The sequence below is a fragment of the Plecotus auritus genome (genome assembly GCF_963455305.1).
Source record: "Plecotus auritus genome assembly, chromosome: 8".
NCBI lineage: Eukaryota > Metazoa > Chordata > Mammalia > Chiroptera > Vespertilionidae > Plecotus > Plecotus auritus.
In genome coordinates this window covers 111,230,919-111,250,804 of record NC_137782.1, presented here as the reverse complement: position 1 = coordinate 111,250,804, position 19,886 = coordinate 111,230,919, and the positions used below count along the sequence as shown (strand labels likewise).

Below are 19,886 nucleotides of genomic sequence, written 5' to 3'. Positions count from 1 at the left end.
GCCCTGTGTCTGTCATTTGCCCAAGGGGGTTGGGGGTGGGGCCTGGATGCCTTCGAGCTTCTGGGGCTGTAGGTGGGAGCCCTTGCAGGCCCGAGGATCCGTCCCACTGATGTTCACGCTGGGTGTCGGGAGCCACCTGGTGGCCACTTTTATATTGTATCTTCCTTGTGGAGCATTTAGGGAGGGGAAGCGGCCGTGGTGCCTGAGGCTGACTTTCAGGAGGCCAGTGGCGCTGTTGGGATCATGCCGGTGGCATCAGTGCCTGGCACATTCTCCAGAGAGTGGACCTACGGAACTACTGAGGGAGTGAGTGGTGGGCTGCTGGGACAGGTGGGTCAGCTGAGCGGCGTTCCTGCTGTGGGAGCGCACTGACCACCAGGGGGCAGCTCCTGTGTTGAGTGTCTGCCCCCTGGTGGTCAGTGCATGTCATAGCGACTGGTCGTTGTGTCATTTGGTCGTTTGGTCACTTAGGCTTTTATATATATAGATAGTTCCACCACTAGAACAGGACCTGGTACATTGCAGGCACTCAATACAGGAAATACTTATTGAATGAGTGAACTTACCACTATAGGTAAGTATTGGATGCTCTGGGGGAGCAGCACCTAGCTCTCATAACCTTGACTCAACCTAGTCTACATGGTGGAGGAAGACCAGCTGGAGGAAGTGACATTTGCAGACCAGAAGTAAGCAGGAATTAGCCAGTGAAGTCACAGTAGCTATGGGTTTAAAACTCAAATATTTGGATAAAACATGGAAATGTCTTGAACCAAATGACCAGTAATGAAAATGGCCCAGGCAGGGTCAACGAGGGACCTGAAGCACAGTAGAAGCCTTTACTGTGAGCAGGAGAGCACTCCGTGAGCAGCTTTACCCTGTGCTGGATTTTTTTTTTTGAAGGATAATTCTATAAATATAAGCTGTCTAATACATTCTGTTCATCCTAGCCCGACCCTAGGCCCGCCCCCACGCGTCGCCCATTATATACACACACATATATAATTCTTTTTTATAGAGAGAGGAAAGAGAAGAGAAACATCTATTGATTGCCTCCCGCAGTGCAGTCTGGAACTGAACCCACAACCTGTGTATGCGCCCTGACGGGAATTGAACCGCAAACCTTTGGTGTACAGGACGATGCTCCAACCAGTTGAGCTACCCGGCCAGGGCTGTGCTGGATTTTGTCTTTGGATATTGACAGTCAAAAGACCATTTGTGTAATCCAAATGGCTCCAACTGTCTGTCCAAAGGTTTCCCAACAAAATGAGTGATTGATAGGTCCTTTCCTCAGGAAACCTAAGACCAAGGAAGAACTAGAAGTGGAGCTGATAGGTCAGGCATTCCTGACAGTCTCCAAATGTGGCTGGGGTGGTGACCTGGGAGGGTGACGCGATATTAGGTAGGTCGTGTTGGAACCTCACATCCGCCGAGTCGTGCTTCACTTTTCTCCTGGAAAATAACATGAAGTAGCGGCGAAGGTCCCAGGGGGTAGTGATCTCCTGTGCAAGAGCTGTCTCCGTTCCCGGGACTAGAGAGGGTCAGAAGCCATCAACAAGCATCTTCCCGAACCTTAGCTTCACCGAGCCCAACTTGGATTTCCCTTCACCCTCCCTGCCTCTAGTCGGCAGTTCCCAGGCCCTTTCCTCAGAAAGCGACACGTCTCCCTACACCGAGACCCTCGCTTGCGGCCGCTCGCCAGCCGGGCACCTGTCAGAGCTCAGGTGGGCCTCCGAATCCAGGACGACGACCTCCGGAGCACCGCGTCCTTCCCCCGCCCCCTCCCCGGGCCATCAGCCCTGCCCCGCCCCGCCTCGCCCCGCGCCACTTGTTTACGCCCCGGCGCAGCCTAGCCCGACCCTAGGCCCGCCCCCACGCGTCGCCCATTGGCGAGGGGGGGGCGCGAGGCCGGCGCCTATTGGCCGGCGGAGGCGGAGGTAGGCTGCGCGGAGGCCCGAGACGGGCAGCGAGCGATGGCGGCTGCAGCAGCGGCGGCGAAGCGGCTGGGCTGGCTGCTGACCGCGCTCTGTCTGGGTCACGCCGCGGGGGAGGTGGCGAAGGGTCCACGGGTGCTGGGAATTTGCCTGGAGCAGGCCGGGTCCGCGGGAGCGGCGTGGGCTCGCGGAGGGGAGGTGCCGGCCGTGCCTGAGGCCACCTTCCGCTTGCGCCTCTTTGGCTCGGGCTTCGGGAACAGCTCCTGGTCCTGGGCGGCCCCGGAGGGTGCGGGCTGCCCCGAGGGCGGGCCGGCCGCGGCGCCCGGGGAGGCGGCGGCGGCCCCGACAGGCGAGTGGCGCGCGCTGCTACGCCTGCGAGCCGAGGCCGAGCACCCACACTCGGCGCTGCTGGCGGTGCGCGGGGAGCCGGACGGCGCGGCAGCTGGGGAGACAGCAGCGGCGGCGGCGGCCCCCGCAGGCGAGTGGCATGCGCTGCTGCGCCTGCGCGCTGAGGCCGTGCGCGCGGAGCCAAGCGTCGAGGCAGCGTTCCAGGAGGCGGTGCCGCCCTGGGCGCTTGGCCTGGGGGCTGCGGGGCTGCTGGCGCTGGCAGCGCTGGCACGCGGCCTGCAGCTGAGCGCGCTGGTGTTGGCACCAGCTGAGGTGCAGGTGCTGCGCGAGAACGGGTCGGAGGCGGAGCGCGCGGCGGCTCGGCGTCTGGAGTCGGCGCGGCGCTGGGCCAGCTACGCCCTTGGCGCGCTGTTGCTGCTAGCCTGCCTGGCACAGGCGGCGCTGGCGGTGCTGCTGTATCGCGCGGCCGGCCAGCGCGCTGTGCCCGCCGTGCTGGGCAGTGCAGGGCTCGCGTTCCTGGTGGCCGAAGTGCTGCCGGCCGCCGTGAGCGGACGCTGGACGCTGGCGCTGGCCCCTCGCGCTCTGGCGCTCAGCCGCCTGGCTGTGTTGCTCACCCTGCCCGTGGCCTTGCCGGTGGGTCAGCTGCTGGAGTTGGCTGCGCGACCCGGGCGGCTGCGCGAGCGCGTGCTGGAGCTGGCACGAGGTGGCGGCGATCCCTACAGCGACCTCAGTAAGGGCGTGCTGCGCTACCGGACTGTGGAGGAGGTGCTCACTCCGCTTGAGGACTGCTTCATGCTAGACACCAGCACCGTACTGGACTTTGGCGTCCTGGCTAGCATCATGCAGAGCGGCCACACGCGCATCCCTGTGTACGAGGAGGAGCGCTCCAATATCGTGGACATGCTCTACCTCAAGGACTTGGCCTTTGTGGACCCCGAGGACTGCACGCCGCTCAGCACCATCACCCGCTTCTACAACCACCCGCTCCACTTTGTCTTCAACGACACCAAGCTGGACGCCGTTTTGGAGGAGTTCAAGCGAGGTAAGGTCTGGGAATCGCGGAGGGGACCTGAAGGCCTTCGGTCTTCCCTAGAAAGGGGTGAGGGATTACCGAAGCCTCGGGGAGAGGGTCCCAGCCTTGTGGAGGGCAATGAGACCTCTAAGTGCTCTTTTAAAGAAGATGATGGCCTTCTGAAATATCACTTAAGGACCATCGTTCAGAGGGTGACAGCACTATAGAGAGCAAACCGTCCCTTTTCCTGGTAGGCCCCCAATTCTGGGAGGTATGTCCACTAGATTCCAACCCCCATTATGGGCTTTGGGTTTGTAGCACATCCAAACTCGGATACAAACTAAAAAACGTAGAAAAAACTTGTCTCCAGATACCTATTATTTGTCTTCATATACAAGCACACCCCAGAGATATTGTGGGCTCGGTTCCAGACCACCACAATAAAGCGAGTCTTAATGTTTTTGCTGGTGGAGGGTCTTGCCTTCCATTTGTCAAAAACGCAACACCTGTGAAGAGCAGCGAACCAAGGGATGCCTGTAATGTGAAATTAGCCCTGTCCTTGTCCACCCCACAGTGATGTTTCCAGGTCGTCCTTGTTCAGGTCACTGAGGGGCTGCTGCCTTGCTGATTACAGAAAAGGAGTGGTAGACAAATACCTTTCTGCAGGTGTGGATGGAATGTCCACTTTGATTTTGCCAGAAACAACTTCATGGATACTGATTTAGTGTCCCCTTCAGCTGTCTTCTTTCAGAAAACTTCCATAAGGTCTTTCAGGTTCTCCCGTAACTACACATTTTACTCTCTCTTTCACCTTGATGTATCTAAGCAGCTCTTAGGTTGCAGGTAAAAACCAAAACCTACCCTCCAAGTGTGAAGGTGTGGGCTGCCCTGTAGTCTTTCCATGGCCAACGCAGATGTGCTCCTTAGAGCTTGGCTGCTCCTCGGCTGCCAGCCAAGCTTCTCAGACCTGAACTGCAGGATGGGCACAGGGGACACCCCAGAATTCTGGGTGGGCTTGATCCTAAAGGCTGTGTAATGTGAGGCTGGGAAGTGAGTAAAGCCCCCTGATCTTTGTGGCCCCTGATGGTGAAGACAGGGAGGCAGGGGGACAGGGGAGCAGGGATGCAGGGCTTTGTGGAACTGACCCTGTTATTCCTGCGTTAGCAATGCCGAATGCCAGACTGTACTGGGCGCTCATGTGCATCCTTGCGGGAGGCTTGGATGTTGCCTAGTCTGGTGGTTACTGTTACTGCTGTGCCTCCCATTGGACTGGAGGCTTGATGGGTGGCTCTGATTGCTCTGCTAGAGAATCTCATGGGTGCTCCCAGCTGTCTTCCAAGAAAGGGGTCATTCAGCCCCTCTCAGAGGTGGGGAGCCCCCCGGGTAGGGGCCAGACAGAACCTCCTGGTGGTAAGTACTTCATCTGGGCCACTGTAGTCTACAAGGTGGCCCTGGAGTCAGTTGGGAGGGTTTATTCCATCCTGCCCCTGCTGCCTCCCAGCTTGAGACCTGGGGAGGCTGGACTTGACACCAGGGTGGTGCCTGTGAGCAGAGCATCTCACCATGACTGGTGTGGAGACCATGGGCAGGGGGCGGGGAGAGGCGATGGCACAGAGGGAGAGGATGGCAGGCTGAATGGGGCCTGGGGAGGAGACCCAAGAGGGCATTTGGAGGTAGAATTGGGAAGGTTTTGTGGTTGTCAGGGGCTTTCCAGCAAGAGGGAGGAGCTGGGGATGAGACCTGGATTGCAGGAAGGTGAGGGCAAGGGGCTGGGTGAGGAGTTTGTTCTGGACTTTGGAGTTTGTGCAGTGGCCGGAGGCCAAGTCCTAGGGGACAGGTGACGTGAAATTGGAAGGACCTGAGTGGAGGTGAATGTCTCGTTCTGGGTGTAGAAGTGGTCCCTCAACCACAGAAGGAGAGCAGAGAGCCTAACCCTGAGGGGCACAAGCATGTCCGGGGAGGGCAGCAAAGAGGCTGCTGAGGAGAGCCAGCAGCTTGGAACATCTGAAAGCCAGGGAAGGAGACCACTCACCAAGGGAAGGCGAGTGATCAGGAAAGGAGGCTAGCATCGTGTCGTCTGGTCCAGCAAGCCATGGTGTGGGGTAACAGATGGAGTGAGTAGGGCATGAGGGGTATGACAGGTTATGAAGAGCCTTCTGGGAGGTGTGTCTGTAGAGCAGAAGCCGGAGAGCAGTGTCTGGGAGGGAATGGCCGGGATTAAGATGGGCGAGTCGGGTGGGTTTAGGTTTAGAAGTTGGAAAGGAGCCAGTAGAGAGGGATGGCCACGGTGCAGGCCACTTCTGTGCTGGGTGGTGGCCCCAGAGCAGCTCTGGAGAGCCACACAGGTTTCATACAGCCTGATGCTGACCCTGTAGCTGCCTACTGACCATTGCTACTACTACTGGGAGGTGATGGAGGTTGAGTGGGGAGCGCTTCCCTCCCCTGCCTTCCTCCTGTGGTGAGTGAGGGCCATTCTTGGGGCAGAATGACCACGTCATTTCTGTGAAATCCTGGAGCTTTCTCTGCTTCTTGTGCCGTGCAATCCTCTGGTGGATATCTTTACTTTTCCTCATTAGAATCCTTTCTAGCATAACCCCAATGAACACAGCATATTGTAGCCTTGATGGTGCCTGAGGTTTTAGAGTTTGGTTCCTGTCCTGCCTCTGCCAGGCGTGTGAAGTGGTGGTGTCTCTGAATTCCCTCAAGCTGGAGTCTTTGGCATCTTGGCAGCTACCATTCCGGCCCCTGTTCCTGTCCTGTTTCCAGAGCCGTCTCTCTGGGACGTCATCGTCTCAGAAAGTCACCTTCCCCAGTGGGGAGACTTCAGTCAGTGTGCAGACTTAAGGCCACACGATGATTTTGTGCAAAGATTACCAGGAAGAGTGAGTGCTTTCGGGCTGTATTTCCTTTAAAGCCATCAGTCCCTGCTTTCCTTGTCCACCCCACTGAGACGATTCAGGGACATTCAGCCAGAGGAGGGGTTAGGATAGGTGAGTTTGTTAGTTTCTGCTTTGAATGGTCTGAGTTCGAGTTCACTGTCAGAAGCCACAGCTCTGAAGAGTCAGACCTGCCAAGGGGAATGTTAGTAATGTCCTTTCCCGCAGGACAGATTTCAAATAGTGACTTTAAAAGCAAAAGAGGGAAGGCAGAGAAGCCTAAACTCCAAATGTGTTTTTAAGAATATCCTAGAAGCTAGGCATTCCAGAAGAGTCCTCGAGCATTCATATAACTTATGAGTACCCTTGTGCCTGCTAACTAAACAACTAAGATTAAACAGTGGAGCTTTTCCAGGGCTTTCTGGACCATGCTGGTGAGATGCACCATCTGCCTCTTGCTTGTGGATCTGGCACTGTGCCAGGGCCGATGCCATGATTGCAGTCAGCCAGCAGGGCCCATATTTTCAGGGCATTTTATCCTCTCAGATGAAAAATAAACCTAATCCCTCCAGCTGCCCTTTCTTTGTGTACTTCTACTGCTTCCTCATGGCTGCCTTCTGGACCCCTTTAGACGTTGTCTTGAGAGGAAATCCCCTGGCCACTGTTTGAGGGGGTCTTCCATGTGGCAGGTCACTGAGAAACTTGTGCCCGTTTCATAGAAGTTTGAAGGCAAAGGAGAAGTCAGTCCATTCTGCAGGTAGCCTGCCAAAGCCAGTGGCTCCTGGGAGAAGGGAGCTGCAGTGGGTCTTCTGCGATCTCAGAGGGCCCCTAGAGCTTGGGATCTGGTTTCAGAACCCGAGAAGGCTGCTGCCAGAGTAGTGTGTCCTGATCTGGCCTGACATTGGTGTCATGTGGCAGGGTACCCTGGCCCTTCTAGAAATGGTGCCTGCATTTGGTGTGAGCCATTCCCACCACAAACCCCAAGGGGCGGAAAGCTGCCGTCCCCTTCCGTGCTGTCTCATCAGGAACAAGCAGATCCCTCTCCGAGCCCCCTGGCTTTTCCTTTGGGGGCAAGACAATGTAATATAGTCATTTCCACCTTTAATTATTGAGCATATTAGAGCATCCTCCAGATGACAAGAAAACGATGCTCTCTTTTCTTTAGAAGGTCCCGTGGGAGTCACCAAGGGGAGGGCTTTCTCAGACTCAATGAGAGCCAGTGGAGTGTGGTGGTGAAGAGAATGGACTTGGGAGCCAGCTGCTTGCATTCAAATCCTGGTTTTGCTCTTGGCTGGGTCATTGGACCTCCCTCGGCCTCATTCTCTCTGTAAACTATAAGTGGGGATAATAGTACTTATGCCACAGAGAGTTGTCGGAGGACTTGGTAAGTGAGTAAAGCCCTTGGTGTCCAGCACAGGGTAAGCATTAAATCCTGCTGCTTAACCCATCTGCAATCAGGCTGTGCTCACAATTGATGGCATCTGAGGTTTGATGAGATACAGCAAGTGTTATCTTTTTATCCTTTTACAGCCTCATTCCTTTCTTGATCATCCTGCTAATGGTTTTCTACTACTAATAATACAGTAACTAGAGGCCCGGTGCACGAAATTAGTGCAGGGATAGGGTCCCTAGGCCTGGCCCGCAATCAGGGCCTTCCTGCTGCTGGCCGGGGCCTTCCTTCATTTTGCGCCGCCCCCTGGTGGTCAGCGCACATCATAGCAAGTGATTGAACTCCTGATCTCCCTGTCAAACTCTGGAGGGGGCACTTTGCATATTAGCCATATAGATAGATAGATAGGTAGGTAGGTAGGTAGGTGACACTTTGCATATTAGCCATATAGATAGATAGATAGGTAGGTAGGTAGGTAGGTGACACTTTGCATATTAGCCATATAGATAGATAGATAGGTAGGTAGGTAGGTAGGTAGGTAGATAGATAGACTGACTGACTAGAGACCCGGTGCATGAAATTTGTGTACTTGGGGGTGTCCCTCAGCCTGGCCTGCTCCGGAGCCACCGCTGCGCTCGCCAACCGTGAGCCTGGCTTCTGGCTGAGTAGCACTCTCCCTGTGGGAGCGCACTGACCACTAGGGGGCAGCTCCTGCGTTGAGTGTCTGCCTCCTGGTGGTCAGTGCATGTCATAGCCAGTTGTTCTGCCGTTGGGACAAAATGGACTCTCCAACATCCCCCGAGGGGGCCTCAGATTGTGAGAGAGCACAGGCTAGGCCAGGGGTGGGCAAACTTTTTGACTCGAGGGCCACAATTGTTTCTTAAACTGGACCGGAGGGCCGGAACAAAAGCATGGATGGAGTGTTTGTGTGAACTAATATAAATTCAAAGTAAAGGAGCGGAGGGGAGAGCAAGAGAACCGGATAGAACAGCTGGATCTGGCCCGTGGGCCGTAGTTTGCCCAAGGCTGGGCTAGGCCGAGGGACCCCACTGGTGTATAATTGGGGCCAGGGAGAGACCTTGGGAGGGCTTCAGGGTGTGTCCGGCCTGTCTCACTCTGTCCTGATCGGCTGGACCCCAGCAGCAAGCTAACCTACCAGTTGGAGCGTCTGCCCCTGGTGGTCAGTGTACATCATAGCGACTGGTCAACCAGTTGACTGTCTGCCCCCTGGTGGTCAGTGCATGTCATAGCAAGCAATTGAGCGACCTTAGCATATCATTAGCATATTACACTTCGATTGGTTGAATGGCCAACGGGACGACTGGACACTTAGCATATTAGGCTTTTATTGTATAGGATAGATAGCTTTTGCTTGAGTCTTTACATTTGCATTCCATCCAGCTTTGGAGCAGAGGTCCAGACCCCTGGTGGGGTGGGGGACGTGCGGCATGGATGCTGCAGGAATGGGGCATGCGTGCCTAATAGAGCTCCACGGAGTATGTTTCTAAACTCAACACATAGAATTGTGATTAAACCCAGGGTATAGAAAGGATGATTCACACAAAGAAGGGAACTTGACTTCTTGCTTTACCAAAAGATTCTTGAAACAAGTATCCTCTTTACTCTGCAAGCCCAGGCCAGCTTCCCCCCCAGGCCAGCCATTTTCACTAGTAACAGAGAAGGGCGTGGTGGAGATCAGCCTGCTCTCGGGCCCAGGACCTGCACAGCCCAGTTGCCACCACCCATGTGTGGCTCCTGAGCTCTGGAGAGGTAACTAGTCTGAACCGAGATGTGCTATAAACGCAGACACACAGCAGACTTCAAAGACTCGCACAAAAAAGTAAAACATCTATTAATGTGTTTATATTGATTGCATGTCAAAGTGGTGTTTTAGCTATATTGACTTAAAACAATAGATTATCAGTTTATTTCACCTGGGCCTTTTTTTTTTTTTTTTTTTTAATGTAGCTACTCAAAACTTTGAAATTACATGTGTGGCTTGCATTGTGTTTCTCTTGTGCATGTATATAGTTTTATAGATGAAGAGCACTTAGCTAAGGCAGAGTGAGCTCCTGACGTTTTCCCAACATGCCCAACACTCAGAAAGTGTGGGATTTTTTTCAAGTTTACATTTCCTTATTAAACAAATAGGAAGGTAACTGAGAAAGACAGAAGAGGAAGGGGAAAGTTCCCACACAGATACTCTGGATGACCTTCATAGACCTTGGCTTCTGGAAGAAAGGGCAGCTTTCAGAACTGGGAAATCTGCCCTAGGAGGGTCAGACTGGAGGGCCTCTCTCGGCTCCACTTAGTCAGTCCTGGGGAGCCTCCATTTCTGGAGTTGGTGCCTTGTATCCGCAGTTCATCTGATGCATTCATGGCTAAGCCACATTGACGGCGTGGAGCTACACAGACCTGGGGCTGACTGTAGCTTGGGGGGCCTTGTGCTGGGGAGTGCAGTGTCCGGGGTTCTGGTTCCTTCCATGTGAGGTGAGGCCAGTCCTCATGAGCATGTTGAGAATCTTCAGTAAGAACCCAGCTCTAGCTGGTTTGGCTCAGTGGATAGACTGTTGGCTTGTGGACTAAAGGGTCCTGGGTTCGATTCCTGGTCAAGGACACATGCTGGGGTTGTAGTCTCCATCCCCAGTTGGGGGCACGCAAGAGGCAGCCCATCGATGATTCTCTCTCATCATTGATGTTTCTATCTCTCTTTCCCCGCTTCCTCTCTGAAATCAATAAAAATATATTAAAAAAAAAAAAAAAAAAAAAAGAACCCAGAAAAGTCACACCCAGTGCTTGGTGGGTCTTAGGGACACAAACATCAGCATCTGTCCTGTTGGTGGTGGGCTTGTGCAGGATGGAACCCAGAAATGGGGGAGCCTCTGGCACCCTGTCACAGGCACTTTCCCTCCTCTAGGGAAGTCCCACCTGGCCATCGTGCAGAAGGTGAACAACGAGGGGGAAGGTGACCCCTTCTACGAGGTCCTGGGCCTGGTCACCCTGGAGGACGTCATTGAGGAGATCATCAAGTCCGAGATCCTGGACGAGTCCGAGGACTACCGTGAGTCTCGCCTCCTGGCAGCTTTTTGGCTCAGCTGGGCCTTTGGGCTCACTGAGGTGTGTGCTTCAGTTCCAGGGGATGCCGGGTCTCTGGTCGGAGCTATTCCCTCTGTTCCTCCCCTGCGTGGACCAGTGTTGCCCCTTATAGGAGAGCCCCCTTCTGGGGGGCAGAGCCATGGTGGCCCATCTACCCAGGGCCTTGCAGTTCCAGCACTTGTTTGGGGCGCCACTTGTTTCTCCCATCACTGAGGGGCCTCTGTCCTTATGGGCGTTTCCAACCTCACTCCTCATGTGGTTTGTACAGTGTCTCCTCAAACTTGTTCTTTATTAAGAACCTGTTCTTTACTAAGAGGGTCCTCCCAAAATGTGTCCCTGGGGCCCGTGGTTGTGTCTTAGAAGCATCTGCCTCTTAGGATGGTGACAGGTCTGCAGGATGGGCATAGAACCCATGCTCAATGGCTGGGGCCTCCCACGGCACTTGGTACACAGGGCCACCCACCTGTGTGTGCTGTCAGGAGAACTGCTTTGCCCATGCATGTGTCCCATCCTGCAGCATCTTTAGTTTTGTTCCTTGGGCTGCTCCAGGCTCAGAGCTACTAGTTAGCTGCCACCGGGTAGCACCAGGGGTCCTCCAATGCCTGCTTTCCAGCGAGTGGTCTTCTAATGACCACAGGTGCCTGTCACTTTGCTTCTTTCTGTCTTGTTAGCATTACCTTCTCCCAATTCCAAGGAGAGGTACTTTCTTGGGGTATGGCTGCATGTAGGCCTTCTAGCTCTCTGTCCTTGAGCACCAGGATTACTGTGTGGTGGGAATGACAACTGGGCACCATCCAAGGATGTGTTCTGGGGGCTCCGAGTTGTCTCCCAGGAGCCCCCGGCTTTGGAGGGGTGCAGGCAACATGCCCCTTGGTTTATTCATGTTGGCAGGAGGGCTGCTGGTGCCTAAGCTGCCTTCTGCTCACCATCCCAGGAGACACCACGGTGAGGAAGAAGCCTGCTGCTCTCAGTGTCCCTCTCAGGCGGAAAGAGGAATTCTCCTTGTTCAAGGTGTCTGACGATGAGTATAAAGTGAAAATCTCACCTCAGCTGCTCTTGGCCACCCAGCGCTTCCTTTCCCGAGGTGAGGATGAAGGGTGGTTCTTGTCCCCACTCTCTTGCTTACCAGTCCAGTGGGTCAGGAGACCCCCCGGGCAGCCATTGCCTTCCCATCCCAGTAAGCAGGAGAGTGTCCAGGAGCACCTCTGTGCTCCTCTTGGCTGTCCTGGCAGCAGAGACACCCTTCTGGACACTCAGGTCACCCAAGGGGACTGCTCCGCTCCACCAAACATCCAAAAGCAGGGCCAGGCTGATGCCACCTCTGCGAGCCTCCGCCAGGAAGCCTCAGCCGCTGGTGTGTGTGGCTGCCAAGTCCTCTTGTGTTGGGAGGGGACTCGGCTCGAGGGCCAGCCAGGAGATTCCAGGTGGGCAGCAGGCGTCGGTGTGGTTACACTGGCCGCTTAGGGCCCAGTGGACACTCTCTTCTCTCTGCCATGGGCAGAGGTGGATGTGTTCAGCCCATTGCGAATCTCCGAGAAGGTCCTGTTGCACCTGCTGAGGCACCCCAGCGTCAACCAGGAGGTGAGGTTTGACCAGAGCAACCGCCTGGCTGCACACCATTACCTGTACCAGCGCAGCCAGCCGGTGGATTACTTCATCCTCATCCTGCAGGTAACAGGAGCCCGGGCCAGGCCCCCACCTGGTCGGAAAGCAGGGAAGGGTCTGAGCGAGGGAGGCACATCTAGATACACCCCTGCGTAATCAGAGTGGGTGCTTTCTGCTTGTGCTTCCTTCCGGCAGGAAACGTAATGTGTACGCATCTGTTTCTCTCCACCTCTCAGGGCAGGGTTGAGGTGGAGATCGGGAAGGAGGGCCTGAAGTTCGAGAACGGGGCGTTCACCTACTATGGCTTGTCTGCCCTGACAGCCCCATCTTCGGGTAAGCTGTGGCCCCACCCTGGGCTGGCTGAGGCTCTCCCTCTGCTGTGGCTGGGTCCCTAGGACCAGGATTCTGCCCTTTTCTCCCTCCAGCGTTCAGCCTCCTACAGGGTGGTCTGCTTCAGGACCTGCTGGACTTCTACTTTCAGGGTCGTGCGGGAAGGGGCAGCGTTTTTTCAGGGCTCGTCTTGACTGCTCCCTCCCATCCCTGTAACACCTCTCCCTGGAGGAAGCTGTTTGCCAACTCTCCCAAGTTCCTGGCCGTAGTCCCTCGGTGTGACTGTGGGGTGGCTCTCAGCGGCTGTGCAGTTGTCCCCAGCAAGGTGGGCTGCCCAGCTCCCAGCAGGGCTTCCCGTGACTGCTTGTTCCTCTCCCTAGTTCACCAGTCCCCAGTGTCCTCGCTCCAGTCCCTCTGCCATGACCCGCAACACGAGCCAGCGGACGGCACCCGCTTGTCCACGTATTGTCCTGACTACACCGTGAGGGCCCTCTCTGACCTGCAGTTCATCAAGGTTTGGACTGCTCATTGGTTCTGGCCTCTAACCAGCTTTGTGTCCCCAAAGGTTGGACCCCCCTGGTCACCAGTTTGTGTGAATTGAGAGTAAATTCCTAGGAAGTCGATATGGGACGTCCCAGAGCAAACCTTGAACTGGCTCTGCCTCCTCTGACCACTGCTGATCTGGTCTTGTCTCTGGGCCTAGGCACCCAGTTTCCTTCTGAGATCTTAAAGACACTTTGCTCGATTGCCCTTAGCTAGCCTGTGGTTCTTCCTTCTCCTCATCCTGCCCAGTGTGACTCTCCCACCTGGTTCAGGTGCTTGTGAGCAAGAGGGGGTGGCATGAGCAGGCGCTTCACCTGCTCCGAAATGCGTTCTGTCCAGGTCACGCGGCTACAGTACCTCAATGCACTCCTGGCCAGCCGAGCCCAGCACCTGCCACCGCCCCCTGACAACGTGGACCTCCAGGTCATCCCAGGCAGCCAGACGCGGCTCCTCGGCGACAGGACAGCCACAGCAGCAGGTGAACCCGGAGGCCACATCCCGCGTGTCGACCCGGAAGGCACGTGCCCTTCCGGGGCCTTGCTGCTGGCGCACACACACTGGCTCTCTCTGCCCTGCATTCTTCTTTCTTCCGCCCCTTTCCTCCCCAGCCTCTCTTGCTGTTTTTAATAGCTCGGACAATCTCGAGTTCTGTAGACCAGCAGGCACTTGAGTCTATGAAGGCAACATTTTCTCTTGAGAGCCTGTTCGGGTGGTTGACTTAGGGCAGTGGTCGGCAAACTCATTAGTCAACAGAGCCAAATATCAACAGTACAACGATTGAAATTTCTTTTGAGAGCCAAATTTTTTAAACTTCTTCTAACGCCACTTCTTCAAAATAGACTCGCCCAGGCCGTGGTATTTTGTGGAAGAGCCACACTCAAGGGGCCAAAGAGCTGCATGTGGCTCGTGAGCCGCAGTTTGCCGACCACGGACTTAGGGAATAGTTGTTGAATGGGAATAAGATCACGTTCAGACATGGTCATTTAGGATTAGGGTTAGGTCACCCAGAAAGTGAGGGTTTGGGTACCAGTGGGCCTGGCTCCGAAGGCGGGTGGCTTGTGGGCACATCCAGCTAGAAGGGCCCTGAGGCCTGTGTTGGGTGACGCTCGTATCCTGCCCTGGGCTCCTCTGTGCAAGAAGCTTGTGTTGGGAGGCACAGCTTTGTGATGGGAAATGGCAAACCCCACCCTCCAGTGTAAGGAGGGCTTCCCATGAGGGGCTGTGGGGAGGAATGGCAGCATCTGGGAACCTTTTTGCCCTTGTTAATCAATAATGTTCCTTTACTCTGAGCTCCTCCTGGGTCGGGGTCAGAGACGCGCCAGGGCATGGCCTCCCTGGAGAAGTGTTGGCTTCCCCAGGCTGTGGGCGGAAAGGCCGGTCTCACCCCGCAGGGAGGACCTGGGTTCCTGAACTTCGCTGGGCATGGTGCTCTGCACGTCACTGGTCCTGACTCATCTGAGACCCGTCCCTGAGGTTTGGGACGGGTGGTTATGCTCATTTTCCAGATGAAGATTTGAGGCAGAGACGGCCTCAGGCACTCTGGTTTGCAGCCTGTGTGTGCCCTTGGCCTTTGGCTGTGTGTGGTGCCTCACAGAGAAGAGCTGTGCCTGCTCAGGCCAATGATTGAGAACACGGTGTGTTCTTACAGTAGAAAGATGCTTTCTGAGAGGTGAGGTGCAGGTGCAAGGGATAGCAAACCCACACTGGGCCGTGTTGCTGGCTTAGCCAGTGCGCCCCCCCCCCCGACCCCCACTGGGTCTTGGGAAAGGGGACCCTGGGTGGGGTGCGCTGCTTCAGTCCGGCGTGTGGGCTGCCCAGGGCCCCTTCCAAATGAACACCTAACCACCGCTGGGGCTGGTGACGCTCCTGTGATGGTCATTGATTTTGTGACGTCCCCTTGTTTGCACTGTCCTACTAGACTTGGTCTCAGAAGCCGAGTTGTTTTCTATGGAGCCTTTGGTTTTGGTTTTCTTGTGTGGGAGCCTTTCCTGGCCCCATCTACTCAGCCTGCGTGTGTCGTGTTCAGAGTATAGGCTTAAATCTAAGAAGGATGGTTTTCTCTTCATTTCATCTTTTACCGGATTCCCAGAGGGTTTTTAAGTCCTTTTTGGCTTCTGCTGCTCGTAGGTCAGTCCCCTAAGGGACTAATTTATAGTGAGCCTATGCATCATTTCCCCTTGGTAACAGATTACTGTCCTGCTCTGTAGTCGTATTGGGGCCTGTTTCCTCCTAAATGCGGCTGACATCTGCCCCCATGAGGCTCACCCGCTGTCTTTCTGCTCCTGGCCTTGGCTTTCTGGCTTCTTGCTGCAGTCCCTGCCTCCCTGGAGGGCTGTCACTCCACGCACGGAGGTGTCAGGTGCGCTGCTTCAGGAGTAGTCAGAACCACTCCCAGAGAACATGCTTAGAAGCACGATGATTTTTGACTACCTATATAGCAGGGTCGGTAAAGTGGACAAAGGGTTGGATCTGGCCCTTTGCCTGTTCTTGTAAATAAAGTTGTGTTTTGTTTTTTAAATGTTTTTAGTGATTTTTGAGCGAGAGGGAAAGTGAGAGAAAGAGAAAGAGAAACAGTGATTGGCTGCCTCCGCATGCGCCCTACATCCCAGGCATGTACCCTGATCAGGAATTGAACTGGCAACCTTTTGGTGCATGGGTCGATGCTCAACTAACTGAGCCACACCGGCCAGGGCATAAATAAAGTTTTATTGGGACCCACCTGTTTGTTCACAGATTGTATGTGGCAGCCTTTGAGCTACAATAGTGGAGTCAAATTGCCATAGAGGCCATATGACCTGCAAAACCTGAAAGTACTGGCATATATATATATATATATATATATATATATATACACACACACACACATATATATATATATATATATATATATATATGTATGTATGTATTTTTTTTTTAATTGATTTCAGAGAGGAAGGGAGAGGGACAGAGAGAGAAACATCAGTGATAAGAATCATTGATTGGCTGCCTCCTGCACGCCCCCTACTGGGGATCGAGCCCGCAACCCAGGCTTGTGCTCTTGACCGGAATCGAACCCGAGACCCTTCAGTCCACAGGCTGACGCTCTATCCACTGAGCCAAACCGGCTAGGGCAGAACTAACCTTTTACAGAAATAGTTTTCTGACCCCTGACCTGCATTTCACATTTGGAGTAACTCCTCCACATTCAGCATTCACAGAACTGGACTTTCAGGGGAAGTTCACTGAAGACTTCGTATTCCCTGACCCTCTGTTACGAGCAGCCGGAAGCAGAGCGCTTGCCTCTGCCTGGGCTCCTGTCCAGCACGTGCCTGTGTCCTTGGTGTGCGGGTGGAGTCTCTGCAGGTTGGCTCAATAGCTGTCTCCTCTCTTTCTGCTCTCTCCAGCCTACCCAGTAGACCTTCCCCTCTTTGGCACATTTGGAAACTGCAGTTGATAATTGCCTGGATTAGTGAGCATTTTTTTGTTTTAAGAAAACGCCCAAGGTAAATACCTTTCCTTTCCTTTGGCTTTGCTTTCCTTTCCCAGCTCTGCTGGGAGGAGCTCTGAGACTGCTTCCCTGGCCTGGGGGGCCTTTCTCCAAGGGCTGCGGGACCCCTCCTGTCCCTTCTGCTGCTTCTCATTTCATTTCTCTAGAAGACAGGAGGACTCATGGAACCCTACCCAGCCTTGGAAGCTAAAGCTCCCTTCCAGGGCAGGCTCCCCTTGCCCAGCATACGGCCACAGCCTCGGCCTCCTGTGGCCACAACCCAGCCCCTGCTTCCCTGCCTCAGTGAAGACGGTGTCCTCTAAGTGGTGTCTGTGAGGCGGAGTCAGGCCAACCGTTTTCCTAACTAGTCACTCCCAGTTCTGCCTCGACACCCCTGAGGCGCCTCTGCCTGCCCTGCCCCTTCCTGTCCCCAAGAGGATCATCACACTTTCCGTCCCTGGTAGTAATTCTCCTTTCCCTCTCTCTTCTAGGGTCCAACCACGGTGGGCCCAGCCTCCCAGCGGAAGAGAGCCCTGGGCGGAACCCAGGAGTTTAACTGCTTGCCAGGCAGCCCAGGTCTGGGGAGTAGGCAAGCACGTGGGAATGCAGAGAGTCCAGCCGGAGTAGCTTCCTGCCAGCCCGTCCTCATCCCCTCAGGCCACGTTTTAGATGGCCCTTGTAGACGCAGTCTGAAGCCTCTGAGGGCCTGCCTCCTCTAGGAAATGGGCGTCAGCGGGCACAGCCCTCCAGGCCTGCTTCGGAAGGGTTGGAAGGACACCGTCATCTCCCTGGTCGGGGCCCAGCCCCGACTGTGCAGGGCGCCTGCACCTCCTGGGGCCACGCCATGATGTGAGTGCACGATAGCGGCCTTTCTGTGGCCGTGGCCTGTACTCACTTTGCTTCTCTGCCAACCTTCTGCTGCTGGCAGGACTTTCTGAGCAAACCAAGAGCACCAGTTTTGGCTGGGGGTTCAAATCCATGGCCTTGTCATGGCGAATGTGGCGGCTTCCCTGACAGTGCCATGTCTCAGCACGCCCCAGCCTGTCCTTTGTGCCAAACCTGGAAGTATAGTTCCTCACACGTCTGTGCCACTAGTCCTGCCCCTCCTGTGGAGGTGGCTGGCTGACCCAGCAGAGCCCTGAGCAAGTTGCAGGTCCTGGGACAGGACGGGGGGCCTGCACTTCCCGCCACACATCTGCCTGGGGGACGGGGAGAGCCCAGCCATGGAGTAGTTTCCTGCCAGCCCGTCCTCACCCCCTCAGGCCACTTTCTGTGTTTTAACCAGAGGTCATGTGTGAGAGGAAGGGCTCTTCTGCTGCACCCAATCCTTTCTTCATGGTCAGATCCCAGGAAGAGGACCCAGTTACTAGACCAATTTCATGCCTTCCTCCTAGGCTTCCGGGCTGTGTGGCTGTGAGGCATGGAGAGCAGTGAGGGAGGGAGGGTTGAATGAGGGCCAGGTGGATCACTGCCACCTTTCTTTTAGAAAAACATGAGATTTCTGTCTCTGAAACATTTCAAGCTTTTGCCTATTTCCTGTCCCTCGCTATGGGGTTTTAGAGAATGGGGAACAACAAGATTCTCTTTTTGTTGTTTGTCTTTTCCTTCCCGTTCACCTCTGTTAACTGTCCACAGTTCTTCAGCTGTGTAGAAGCGGACATCACAGAGACCTGGATCTTAGAGTGGGTAAGGGAAACGGAGGGTTTCTGGAACCTTTCTCAAAGGAATTTGGGTCCTGATCTGGGATCAACAGAAATGAAGGTCATACAGTGGCCTGCTTGCTGAGAAGCTGTTCTCCAGGAATTCACTCCAAGAGCAAAATCCCATGTGGGAAACAGCAGGTCCTGAGGATGTCTCATTGTTCTGTGTCTATAATGCTGATGAGATGCCCTGGGGATTAACTCTTGCTTATATCAGCCTGTGGCAGGTTGCAGAACCTGCTGAGGACATTGAGGACTTCACTGTACTCTACAGTCACCTCTCTCCAGAACAGTGGTTCTTCACCTGGGCTGCACGTTAGAATCACCTGGCAAATTAAAAATTCTGATACCTGGGGCCCACCCCAGGGAGGATGCAATGGGTCTGACGTCAGGATTTTAGTTTTGAAATAACTTTAGATTCACAGAAGAGTTCCACGTACCCTTCATCTGGGTTCCCCTAATGTTAACATCTTACATCACCTCAGTACCTTTATCGAAACTAAAAGTTAACACTGATACAAAAATAACTAAATTACACTTTATAATATGGATTTTACCAGTTTTTCTAATGTCCTCTCTCAGTTGCAGGATCCATTCCAGGGTACCAATCTAGAGCTATTACTTTTTTTCTACCTATTTGTTTTGAATGTACAGATTCATAGGAAGTTGCAAAGATAGAGGTACCCTTCACCCTGCTTTCCTCAATGGTTACATCTTAGTTATAATCAGTATCAAACCAGGAATGGACACTGGGCAGTGAGGATGGTTAGTTATATATCATCTCGTGTAGCTTTGTGTGACCACCGCTACAGCCTGGACACAACTGTCCCATTGCCATCAGCATCTCACTCTGCCCTTTTAGAGGCCGCCCCCCCCCCCCCCCCCCCTCCAGCCGCCGTCCCTAATCCCTGGCAACCCTTGATCTGTTTGTCAGCTCGCCAATTTTGTCATTTCAAGAATGTACAAATGGGGTTGAGTGATAGGTAACCATTTGGGGCTGGGTTTTCTCAGCATGTACTCTGGATATTCATCCAGGTGGTTGCGGGGTCCACAGTTCGTCCCTTGTGGTGGTTGTGTGGTTTTCCATGGTAAGCTCGTTCTAGTTAAGGGTATCGAGGTGGTTTCCAGTTTCTGGCTATCCCAAATAAAGCTGCTATGAACATTCATCACAGGTTTCTGTGTAAATGTTGGTTTCTTTCTCTGAGAGAAATGTCCAGTAGTACAGTCACTAGATTATATGGTTATTGCATGTTTTGTTTTTAAAAATTGACAAACTTCCAGAGTGGCTGCACCATTTTACATCTCCACCAGCAACGTGTATGACCCAGTTTCTCTGAATCCTTGCCAGCATTTCGTATTATCACTTTTATTTTAGCCATTCTGGTAGGTGTGGTGATATCTCATTGTGGTTTTCATTTGCATTGACATAATGGCTAATGTGTATCTTTTCATATGCTTATTCACTCCATGAAATATCTGTTCATATCTTTTGCCCATTTTCTAATTGGATTGTTTAATTTTTTTTAATGTTGAGTTTTGTTTTTTAAAATATATTTTCATTTATTTCAGAGAGGAAGGGAGAAGGAGAG

General features: G+C 53.9%; 1 protein-coding gene across 2 annotated transcripts; it reads left to right on the top strand.

Moving 5' to 3' along the window:
• The first annotated feature begins 902 nt into the window (after positions 1-902).
• Positions 903-19,468, top strand: CNNM3 (cyclin and CBS domain divalent metal cation transport mediator 3). 2 transcript variants are annotated; one of them, XM_080683000.1, is made up of 9 exons: positions 903-3,321; positions 10,475-10,618; positions 11,588-11,737; positions 12,155-12,324; positions 12,495-12,591; positions 12,969-13,102; positions 13,471-13,609; positions 16,515-16,613; positions 17,089-19,462. In XM_080683000.1, exons 1-8 carry the CDS (start codon positions 1,971-1,973, stop codon positions 16,562-16,564), a joined length of 2,235 nt encoding a protein of 744 aa, XP_080539126.1. In that variant the 5' UTR covers positions 903-1,970; the 3' UTR covers positions 16,565-16,613; positions 17,089-19,462. The 2 variants fall into 2 exon arrangements, with proteins under 2 accessions (XP_080539126.1, XP_080539125.1); XM_080682999.1 differs by lacking the exon at positions 16,515-16,613 and having other exon boundaries at positions 17,089-19,468.
• The last annotated feature ends 418 nt before the right edge of the window (positions 19,469-19,886 follow it).

Excerpts from the sequence above, each read along its gene's own strand:
- CNNM3 (XM_080682999.1), top strand. The coding sequence starts at position 1,971 with ATGGCGGCTGCAGCAGCGGCGGCGAAGCGGCTGGGCTGGCTGCTGACC. Across the intron at positions 12,592-12,968 it reads CCTGACAGCCCCATCTTCGG|TTCACCAGTCCCCAGTGTCC; the intron begins GTAAGCTGTGGC and ends TCCTCTCCCTAG. Across the intron at positions 13,610-17,088 it reads CAGGACAGCCACAGCAGCAG|GGTCCAACCACGGTGGGCCC; the intron begins GTGAACCCGGAG and ends TCTCTCTTCTAG.